Below are 12,225 nucleotides of genomic sequence, written 5' to 3' on the forward strand. Positions count from 1 at the left end.
ATCTTCTATCTTCTCAATTTGGTTGTGTGGCTTGCATGAGAGTTTGAAAATTTACTATTTTTGGAAGAAGAAGAGATGATGGGGAACTCCAAAACAGGATAAAAATAGAAGAATTTTTTGCAAAAGCAAATTATATAGAGTGGAAGTACAAAGGCGGTGAGAATTTCATCAAATGCCCTAAATTCCCTCTTGCCTTTAATACATGCCAAATGACATCTCAATAAAGAGAAAATCTGACAAGAAATAAAACTCACATGACACTAATTCAACAACAACAACATCAAGCCTTTATCCAATACGTGGTGTTGGCTACATGAATCATTTTTTCTCCATTGTGTCCTGTTAAGAGTCAAATTCTCATTTCCAAGTTTTTAGGTTTAGAATTTAAACCAATTTAGCGATAGAGGGGAGCAATTTGGGAGGAGAGCGACCACTTGTAAGTGAGAGTAGTCGAGTGCTGGCAAGCATCCGCAAGCGAGAGTCAAAGAAATCGCATGCTAATCAATCAATTAATGTATGAAGCAAGTGCCAACAAGTGGGCATAGACTTCCACGTCAAGCTTTATGGGTAGGAGATAGTTTTCTTTCATTATTTACTATTTTTATATTTTTAAATTGATTTTAATTTAAGTATTAGATTAATACTAAATACTAAGATTTGCTCTGTTTTTTCTTATTGTTGGAATTTATGGCTTTCAATGATGAGCTGAGTTGATATGCTGAAATTTAATAGCATTTTATGAATTACTTTTTTTTTTTAGACTTACACCCCAATCCCACTTGAGGCTAACACACGTCTCAATAAACAAAACATCTAAGTTCCCAACTTCGCATTTTTAAATTTTGATAATAATATGTCAAAAGATCCCCATGTTTGAAGCTGATATTGAAACTGACATTTGAAAGCATAGTAAAAAATCAATTGCTCGTATTTTATTTTCCCAACCTCTAGTGGGAAGCCAGGTGGTTCACAGAAAAAAAAAAAGATTTATGGATAATTAAGATGCATCTTCCACCCCAAGCAAGAGAAAAATACATAAGGAGATTGTTGACACGTTACTAAAAAAACAAAGTGAAAACTTCAGCATAAACGGTATCAAGAATACAACCATTCTAAAACTTCAAACTTTAATTACTGTTGATAAGTATTGGCATCTTTAGTGAAGGATCGGTGGTGCTTAAATATTTCAAGCCATTTTTTTGGGTTAAAGCTAACCTAATAGCCTACATAGTGGATTAATAGCAACCATGTTCTATCTTCTCAATTTGTTTGTGTGGCTTGCATGAGAGTTTGAGAATTTATTGTTTTTGGAAGAATAAGACATGAGGGGGGACTCCAAAACAGGATAAGAAATAGAAGAGTTTTTTGCAAAAGCAGATTGCATTTAAATTCCAATTCTACATACAAGAGGGTCTCTTGGGGGGGGACGGGGGGGGGGGGGGTTTGGGGGGGGGGGGGGGGGGGGTTAACTTATGTGCCAAAGCTCTTGGGCTGCTATGTTATAGCTCATTAATGCTTGAGCTGCCGTTTTTTCAGCTCATTACTATGGGAAGTTCTACTTTTTAGCTCATTATGTGGAGTGAATTCTTATTCTTTCCCCTTCCCTTGGCCTTTTGGTTTCCCCCACCTGGCTCCTTTTCCCGTGGATGGTTCCTTCCCCCCTTGGCTGCCTGTTCCGATTCCCTGTGGTGCCCGTTCCTGTCTCCCATGGTTGCCTTTCCGATTCCCTGTGTGGCCCTTCGGGTGCTGCTCCTGGACCGTTTGCTGGCCTTCCATTTCCCCAGTCCTGATTGGATTGGTTGGAGGTAGTTTTGGGCTGTTTGGCTGCCCCTTTTCTCCTATATATATAAGATGTTTTGGTGCTTAAAAAGAGAGAGTTATATGATACTTTTTGGAGCCAAAACCTGAGGGTTTTCTTCTTGTAAAAGCTTGTAAGCTAGTTCCATTCCTTTTCTTCTTGGGAAAGCTTGCGAGCTTGTCCTCTCTTTCGTCTCGGGCTTCTTACCTCTTTCTTCTCTCCGCAAGTTCCATACCACTTGTATCTTTCTTCTCGACAAATGAAAAGCATTTTTAAGTGTTTCTAAGTTCTAAGTTTGTATGTGTCGTCTTTCAATTATTAAAGTGAAGTTGTTTTTTGTTTAATTGTTGTATTTTGGTATTTTGTGGTATTTTGGAAGGTGTCCTAGTTTGTATGTAATTTTAACAATTTATTGGTTGCATCACTTATAAAGAGTGGAAGTAGAAAGTAGAAAGGCAGTGAGAATTTCATCACATGCCCTAAATTCCCTCTTGCCTTTAATACATGCCAAATGACATCTCAATAAAGAGAAAATCTGACAAGAAATAAAACTCACGTGACATTAATACAACAACAACATTAAGCCTTTATCCCACTACGTGGGGTCGGCTACATGAATCCTTTTTCTCCATTGTGTCCTATTAAGAGTAAATATCTCATTTAAATCTAACAAAGAAATGTCATTTCTAATATTTTCTAACAAAGTCTTCTAAGGTCTACAACTACTCTCCTAACAAGGTCATCAGAAGGCCGCTGTTTTACATAACCAGATCATCTAAGGCGACTCACTCAAAAATTATCTGTCACTGGAGCAACTCAAACGAAAACATTTAAACTCTAAGTCACAAACCCCCCACTAGATCTACTACTACTAAAATTACACTCTATGTATTCGGTTTTAGATCTACTCAAACGAAAACCTTTAGACTCTAAGGTTGACCTCTAATATTCGAGTTTACCTTCAATTCCCTCTCTAGTCTTATCAACAAGAAGAACATCATCAGCAAAAAGCATCCACCAGGGTACATCCTCCTGCAAATGTCTAGTAAGAACATCCATGACTAAAGCAAAGATATGAGGGCTTAAGGCTGATCCTTGATGCAATCCAACTGAAACAGACAAATACTTAGTCAAACTACCTTGTGTTTGAACAAGTAATAGCTCATGCATGCATAACTCTAATGACTTGAATATAAGCATTATTAATTGTTTTCTTCTCTAGAATTCTCCATAGCACTTCTTTTGGAACTTTACCATATACTTTTTCTAAATCAATAAATATCATATGTAGATCCTCCTTATTCTCTCTAAACTTCTCCATCAACCCTTTCAATAAATGAATAGCTTCCATAGTAGACCTACCATGCATGAATCTAAATTGATTTTGAAAAATATTAGTATCACGTCATAACATATGCTCCATAACTCTTCTCCAAAGTTTTAAAGTATGACACATTAAATTAATTCCTCTATAATTCGCACAATCTTGTGCATCATCTTTATTCTTAAAAATAGGAATCAACACACTCAATCTCCACTCATCTGGCATCTTTTTAGTCTTCAAAATAATATTAAAAAGTTTATTAAGCCAAGAAATTCCTTCATCTCTTAAGCATTTCCACACCTCTATGGGAATATCATCAGGTCCAATGATTTTTTCACCTTTCATTTTCTTTAAAGCCACTCTAACTTCAGTTTTACTAATAATCTATATTTTCATTTAAAGTGCTAAGGTCACTAAAATCAATCGTATTCTTACAATCTTCATTGAAAAGCTTAGTAAAATATCTCATTCACCTTTGTTGAATATCCTCTTCTAAAAAATAATATTTTTTTATCTTCATCCTTCATGCATTTTACTTGAACTAAATCCTAACTACTCTTATCTCTTTGTTTGGCTAACTTATAGATATATCTTTCACTCTCTTAAGAATCGAATATATTATATAAATAATTAAAAGCTAAAATCGTTGCATTACAGATTGCTTTTTAAGACACCTTACGGGCCTCTTTATATATTTCCTAATTTTCAAAGCTTTTACATTTAAACCAATTATTATAACAATGTTTCTTATTTTTTATCTTTTCTTGCACATTTTGATTCTACCACCAACTATTTTTATTATTACGAGTTTTTTTCTTTTGAATTCAAAGCATATCCTTTGCAACATTCTTAATATTACTAACAACTTTTTCCAACATAAAATTTGCTTCCTCATGTACAAACAAAATCTTAAGATCTCGAATCTTACTCTCAAAAATATTATTATTAGTGTTCTTTAAATGACTCCATCTAATCTTAGAATAATGTTTTATTATATTTTTCATATGTTGCCCCTTCATCTTAAAGTCCAAAACTAATAGGCGATATTGTGTACATAAACTTTCATTCAGAATAAATTTACAATCTTTGTAATCTAAAAGATCTATTTTTCTTATAAGAAAATAATAAATCTGAATTTATTATATCCATTCTATAAAATTAATGAGATGTTCATCTCTTTTCTTAAATAAAGTATTAACAATTACAAAATCATAAGCTAGAGTTAAATCTAACATAGTCTTATCACCTTCATCAATTGCTCCAAATCCATAACCACTATGAATACTTTTAAAATCCTCTACCTTTCTACCAATAAGTTCATTTAAATCTCCTCCAATAGAAACTCTTTGTTAAAGATGCATTTTTTTAATTAATTATTCTAAATTATTCCAAAATTTTAATTTAAACACATCTAAAACCAACTTAAGAAGCATAAACACTTATAATATTAATAATCTTAGCATCAACAATAATCTTTAAACATATAATTTGTCTCCAATTCTATCATTTTTTATGACATTATCCTTCAAACTCTTATCTATAATCACGCATACACCATTCCTAGTATGACTTCTATATGAATATCAAAGTTTAAATCCTAAACTATCAATCTCCTTAGCCTTCTCTCTAACTCATTTAGTTTCCTGAATGCATAAAATATTTATTCCTATGAATCATAATATCAATTAATTTCATTAATTTTCCTTTAAAAGAACCTACATTCCAAGATCCTATCCGAGCTCTAGTTTCCTGAACTAGCTTCTTTGCCCGCATACATCCATGATGGGGAAACCCTTGCCTATTTAACACTACACTCGAGCGCCAATGCAGCGACCCTTGACACTTATCGCAATATTCAGGCCATATAGTGTCAAGCTTTCAAGGAACGACCTATCATTATCATAATGTATTGAAGGATTCATGTCATGATTATTCGATAAATTTTATGATGGTTGTAAGAATCGGTTTAATTTGCCGGTTCAATTGAACCAGCCAACCTTAATATAACTGCAACTCAACTGGAAGAGACAGACGGACAGGACGCGCGACTAGAACGGGCCGAACGTTAGAGTGGCTCCCATTTCTGAACGAAGGATTGAGTGCAGGAATGAAATCGGGCGACTCCTCGCAAAGCATAACTCCTTCCTCAAAATAAAAATGTTATAAGATTCATGACAAAACATCAGGCAAAAACAGGACAATACAAGGAGATCAAACAAAATAACAAAGATATGCATATATATAATGCATGTGAAAAAGGTAACACAAAAAATACTAATTGAGTCGCACAAAAGAAATAAAAAGGTTGAAAACCATAGCATCACTAGAAATGACTCCACCAATAGGTACTAGCCTCTTGTAGGTATCACTTCATCTTCTTATTCTTTTAAATTCGCAATAGTGCCTAACTCTAGCTCCTTGGTTATTAATTCTATAATATCTTATTCGGTTCAGCCGGTTCAGACCTATTAAAAGAAAGGGGTCGAAGCCTTTCGCGAAACAGAAGAGACGTTCGTGAATAGAGGGTGGAAGTCTGGAACTGCACAACGCTTGCGTGGGAGGATTGGGAGTTTTCCTTTCGTTTTTTTTAGCAATCAATCGCATTTGGGGATAAGAATCATCAAATCCACTTCATTCCTATTGCTAAAAAAGTGGATATTAAGAAGAAACAAGAGGAACGACCGAGGGAAAGATGGAAGAAGGTTTGTTAAAAAATTTCTTTCCATTTTTGTATAAATTTCATCATTTTACTTCATCTAAAGCAAGTGATGTTTTATTTAAGGAAGATAAAGAAATTTTAAAGCAAGGGGAAGAGATTTTGAGAGAGTAAGAGAAAGATTTTGGGATTTGGAAAATCACTTTTTTGTAAGTAAAAAAAATCCTTTTATATTAAATTTGTTATTAAATCGCATTCCATGAAAATTTATATTGTTTAATTTTAGAAATCTAGAAGAGAAAGAGATCAAGTTAAAGGAGTTGGATTCTTCAAGGATTCAACAAGAAAGAAAATTTGTGGTGAGGTATGTAAGAAATCAAATATTTGTTGAGTCATTCAAATTGAGATTTAATATTTAATTAAATCATTATATTTGTGAACAATTAAAGGATGAATATTGGAAGAAGAGAATAAAGTATGTAAATTATGTTATTTCAAGATTTTATTTTATGCATACAGTCTTCTAAATATTTGATTATTTGCATAAATTACAAATGTTGAAGGTATAAATATCTTATGATTATATAGTTTTCTAATCAATTGTATTTGTTATAAATATTTGAAAGTTTCATTAAAGTGAAAGGTTATATATATATATATGCAATAAATAATGATTAAATGGAAAATAAAATATGGAAAAGAAAAGAAAAGACAAAAGTTATATACGTATGGAAATAAAACATATGTGAATATAATAAGAAAAATGTATTGCAAATTACAAGAGTTCACCCCCGTATGGTACTAGCTGGGGAAGCAACGTACCCGTGCATGTTAAATGGAAATAGAAAAGGTAATGAAAATAGTTGTACCTTTGATACATTTAAACGGTGCTATTGTACTGATGAAAATTTGGAAAAGGAATACATGTTAAAATGGAAAAGGAATACATTATACATGATGTAATATGATATACATTCCAAAGAAAGAAAATATTTAGTAAATGTTAAATTAATAGACATATATCAAAGATTATATGTATTGTACTTATCCATGTTAAATTATTTTTTAACATTTACATGTAAAAAATATCCACTGAGTTTACTTTAACTCACGAATTTGATTTTTCAGGTAAATCTTCAAAATTATTAATGGCTGAAAGGGAATAGTTTGTCAATAAAAGGCGACGCAATAATGAAAACAGGTAAATCATCTGATGTAAATTTTAGTTTTCTTTTAAAATGAAAAATGAATAGAATTTTTGGACTGTGTATATAGTGGCTTTTCAGAAAAAATGAAAAAATTGTATGTTGTGTTGTGTATGAATTATATTGAATTATTATACCATCCGACTTTTAGTTCCTACCTCGTTAATTCGAGCATCTGGGCTAGGTCGTGGCAAAAGTGTTATCAGAGTCCAATTAGGATATGAAACATACTTGAAGAGTTATTAGGATGACTATTAATGATTTAAAGATTTAATGCAAATAAATTGTCTTATTGTAAACAATAACCAAAATGGTTCTGGAGAAGAGGAGGAAGTGGAGGAAAGGAGGAAGTAGAGTAAAGGTCAGTGCTTAATGTTAATGTTAACCCTGATGCACTTACACAAATGATGACATCTATGATTCAGTTTATTCAAGATTCAATGAATCAACCATCAGGAAGTAGCAATGGTGGTGGAATGACTATGGATAAGTATCTAAAACTGTTTCAAGATATGAGACATCCATTATTTAAGAGAATTAAGAGACCAATTGAAGTTGAAAAATGGTTATAAAAGAATTAAAAAGATTTTAGAATGAATGTTTTGTCCAAGGGACAGAAAATTTTTCTTGGCAAACTTTGCACTTGATGGAGAAGCAAAAAGATGGTGGAGATGTCAGCATCAAAACAAAACTAGAGGAATTTTTTTATATGCAAATTAAGTGGGATGATTTTATACAAATGTTCAGAGATTAGATCGTGCCGCTTTCTGCAAGGAAGCATATGCTGGATAAATTTATGAGACTGGTGCAGGGAGATAGATCAGTTATACAATATGAAGCTGAATTTACAACATTATTCAGATATGCTACTCAATTAATATAATCACCTAGAGAACAACAAGAAAATAAGGTTGCTACGGACAAACAAATTCCTGCCTACAAGAAGACTTCTCCACAAAATTGTGACCCTAGAGAAGTAACAAAGTTGAAGGAGGCTAGGGCAAGCAGGCGCAAGACAACACAAGAAGGAGCGTCACGACAATATGTAATAATGGATGACAAGCTGACAACATATCTAATAAAAGGGAACTTTCTAGATATCAATAATGTGACGGTAACACAAAAAACAAATTTTTACGTATATAAATTCTTTGGAAGCATGAGATATGCGTTACTTGTGAATAACTCGGATCAGTATAATAATTAAATTATGGTGAACTGAGAGAAATTCCACCTACATAAAAAAATAATAATAATAACAATCGGAGAAGTCTGTTAGACCAGTCCAGCCGGTCCACGCGGGACCGGCCCAGACACGAAATGGCGGAAGTTTCCGCCTAGGCGGAGGCCGCACGAGCCGCTCGCCTTGCGGGACTGTTTTAGGAAGGAATTTTGAGGAAGTTTAGGAGGGAAATTGATTGTAGGGACTATTTAGGGAATTCCTTTTGATTTGTATGCATTAAATAGTTTATTTTTCTAGGGTTTGGGTATCTTGAATTTGGCTGAAATTTGAGATCTCTTAGATTTAGGTTTTCTTAGGGCTCTAGTGGCGTCTAGAGATTTGGGAGAGATCGATCCTCCTCTCGAATTGAGGATCAATTGTATCTTGGTATTTTATTCATCGTCTAGTGGAATACAAATCTTGTTTTGAGTTTTCTTTCAAATTTCCTCTGAAATACTGCTGTTAAACTGCTTTTTGCTGTGTTTTCCTGCTGTGGACAGCAGTCCAGTCACTATTCTCGCTATTTTTCAGAAGATCTACAAGTGTTTCCTATCAAATACAAGTGTTTCCTATCAAAGTCATTGCCCAATATAAGCAGTATGATCTCAGTATGCATATCATTAATGGTTACACATAAATAAACTTCAAAAAGTTCTACTATAAAGTTCCATGTCACTCAGATATGCAATATTAAAGAGAAATAAGAAGACGTTAAAAATGCTAGAGTTGCTACAGATGATGCCCTTTTATCGTTATTTTGAATGATAAATGATGCCATTCATAAAATCAGCATAAACGAACAGTAACTTGCACTGCACCTGAAAATTAAGATTCAATATTTTAAGTCAACAACTTCCTGATTTATAAGTTAAAACGTATCTGCTTCATAATGAAATTCTCCAAGCAAGTCTTAATAAAATGCAATCGATTAAGATGATCAAATGGAAATTAAAACTCTCCATCATCATCAAAGTGTTGAAGTTTTTCTTTTAGTTGGATGAAGTTCTGCAAAGCAAAATATGCAATAGAAATTACTGTTTTCTCTTACCAGTGCATCAGCTTCCATAGCAGCTATTCCAGAAAGTGAACCACAAAGAACACCACCATCACCTTGCAAGCAGCGGAACACCTTTGCACCTTCCCGGCTGTAAGATTCTGATGAATCAGTGCAGCCATTAAGTAATGAGACAGCTAAGACATATCTACGAGCTAACTCTGGCCATGTGAACTCATTAAAAGTTGGTGTCTCCAATTTTGCATCTTTTATGTGACTGTTATCCACATCCTTCTTTCTTCCACGTCTTGGTTTTGATTCCCTAGCATCAGCATTTGGATCTACGTAAACTGCAACTTTATTCAAGAGTTCGCCAATTAGCACTTTTAGTAGTGAAGTATGAATTTTTGTCAGAGCTAGACCTGTGCACCTCCCATAAGTACGAGCTGCCAGCTTCACTTGGTCGACTTCCCTCAGTGCTGAATTTTCAATAGGAATGAATGTGAATGTGTTATCTCTATCAAAACTCTCACACGAATCATGTGTATAAAATGATCCAACGGCATTTCCATTTGCTTGAGAAATTCCTTCTCTAGAATCATGACTCTGCTTTTCAGATGAAGATAAATTATTAGGAACACAAGGCCATGGATCAACTAGTTCATCTTCAAGTTCATCAAAATCCAAATGCTCTTTGAGGCCCAAAATCTCATGAAAACGACAAAGGAATTCCCATATCTATCATAAACAGAAAAACATAAAGAAGTCAGAGAAGTTCAATGAAACAGATTAAAGATCCACACGAACATGATAAAGGTAACCTTACTAAACTAAGTTTCTAATCACTAAAGAAAACACCTGATAAACATCCCCAACAAGATCACAAGGAAGCTTATTGCTCAAAGGTCGCCCATATGGAAGCCTGCGGTGACATGCTTGAGACTCATCAAATTCCGGTAGGACAGATCCTTTGCTCCCTTCCTGTAAACTATCTAATGCTATTTCCTCCCCCTTTTCTCCATTCTTTGGTGCAGCTACCAGCAGACCACCTCCAATTGTCCAAGGTATAAATGAATCTTTCCTATCCTTTAGAAACAGGTATCTAGAACAAGCATGGGATCCAGGAAGCGTTTCAAGCATTTCTTGTACAAAACCCATGTCCAACCCAAATCTATCCCCATCCAACCATTCTAACAAAGCTTTGCACGTAGATTCTAGTACAGTATCATTTTTAATTAGTTGAGGAATATTCAGAGGTCCAGAAGCACATGAGAATCTAGCTAATGAGCCATTTGAATGAACTTGTTTGGCAGCAACATTATTTGGTTTAGATGGAAAACCACTGGAGTCGTGCTTGCAACCAAACCGCACGCATCCTATCCTACTGAACACTTCATGACATGCATTTAGAACAGTTTCCGAAACCATTTTCCATACTGCAGTAGAAGATCTTCCTTCAACATAGAATTCCCCAATGTTATCCATTAAGCTAGAGTTCCTGTTTGAAATAGCACCACGCCTTTCAACATGACAACCATCACAAGAGATAGTTGACACAATGGACTCTTGAGTATCAATTTGAATAGAGCAAACATAAGGTGATTCACCATCATCACCACTGAACAAAGATAACAAATTGTTGTCCGCAGGACTAGGATCACAGATGAGCATCATAATGTCATCATCTCTGTCAACCGCATCAGAAAGCAAACTTTCATCCATTCCTACGGTAGCATCAGTTCCAGCAGCCGTGTTATGTAAAATAGTAGTCGCCCCACTTGGAATGGAAAATAATGAACAAGGAACTCTTTTTACTCTGAATATAGGACCAGAATCACCACCATCAAATACCTCAGACTCAAAAACTGATCCAGTAATTTTATCATGCCAAATAGATTTGTATCCTACAGGCCAAATCTGACAGTTGTTATGATAAGCCATTCGTAAATCAATTTTTCCAAAACAGCTAATAAAGAAATCTTCAAACTGAACAGGAAGAGCAACCTGGAAATGTACGACATGCCAAATAGGAACTTTCAGCACATCACCATGATAGAAATGAAAGGAAACCATAATGATTAAAAAACATAGTAATATAAAAAGAAAGATACCTACCAGAGAACTTTGAGAGATAGAGCCACACATTTCCTCAGGGGGATTATCAGTAACTCTTGAAACATTCCTGACACAAGAGAACTGAGGGTGCAAAATCTCAGCATCAGAAGAATGCTCCCTATCAAAGTTGCTAGTAATGCTCTTCAGATTTTTAGAGGAAGTTTCTAAAGTTGAGATTTGTGAAAAGTCTCTTTTCCTTCTTCGAGAAGGCAATGATCTCTGTACTAATCCAGAAACAGCATCCCTTTTTTCAATCTCTATAGACTGGGCGTTAAAGGTTAAGCCAAGATAACGAGTAACATCAAACACCGACTCAAATCTCCTACCATCAGGAGCACAATAAACTGCATATGAATCAGAACTGTTAGCAGATTGTTTAAATTCTACATGCCAGCCATCACCCAGACAGCCTCCTTTTTGAGCTACAAAATCTCTCAAGGAACAGAGAAAGATGTCCCCCTGTGAATGACTGGACACTGTACCACTATTAACAGGATATCTACTCCTAATAGAACTTCCTAAAAGCAGGCCTTCACAAACATTGGTTGTATCTGCCGCAAGGGGTGGAGCAGCTTCTGAATTGTTTACCTTCCCCACCATACCAGTACTATTTCCTATAGCAAATGTATTCATTGGGTGACCAATATTTGGATTTAAATCTTGTGGGCTTGCTCCACTCAAAACAGTTTCATTAGGTCTGGAGAACAAAAGAAGCAGTCATAATAAGGTAAGCCACATAGAAGATGCCGATAAATAAACCAAGCATAGAACAAAGAGCCTAAAAAAACTAGCCCTTACCAACATAACATCAAATCATTAAAAAAGAAATAGCAAAAGAGAAAGTGCTTCAAACGCAAGATCATTTATCTGAAATAGGGTTAAATGTTTAGGATTAAATGCCCCCAAAAAAG

At 34.6% G+C, this 12,225-nt stretch overlaps 1 protein-coding gene across 1 annotated transcript in view; it reads right to left on the reverse strand.

Annotated features, from left to right (window-relative positions):
• LOC110113390 (methyl-CpG-binding domain-containing protein 9) overlaps positions 1–12,225 on the reverse strand; it is a 69,651-nt gene that overhangs the window by 40,275 nt on the left and 17,151 nt on the right. Inside the window, exons 2-4 of the mRNA XM_020845953.2 lie at positions 11,315–12,011; positions 10,058–11,203; positions 9,254–9,937 (exon numbers count right to left, since the gene is read on the reverse strand). Of these exons, the coding sequence (XP_020701612.1) occupies positions 9,254–9,937; positions 10,058–11,203; positions 11,315–12,011 (2,527 nt within the window). The remainder of the gene's footprint in view (positions 1–9,253; positions 9,938–10,057; positions 11,204–11,314; positions 12,012–12,225) is intronic.

This window comes from Dendrobium catenatum, unplaced genomic scaffold (genome assembly GCF_001605985.2).
Source record: "Dendrobium catenatum unplaced genomic scaffold, ASM160598v2 fragScaff_scaffold_621, whole genome shotgun sequence".
Classification (NCBI taxonomy): Eukaryota; Viridiplantae; Streptophyta; class Magnoliopsida; order Asparagales; family Orchidaceae; genus Dendrobium; species Dendrobium catenatum.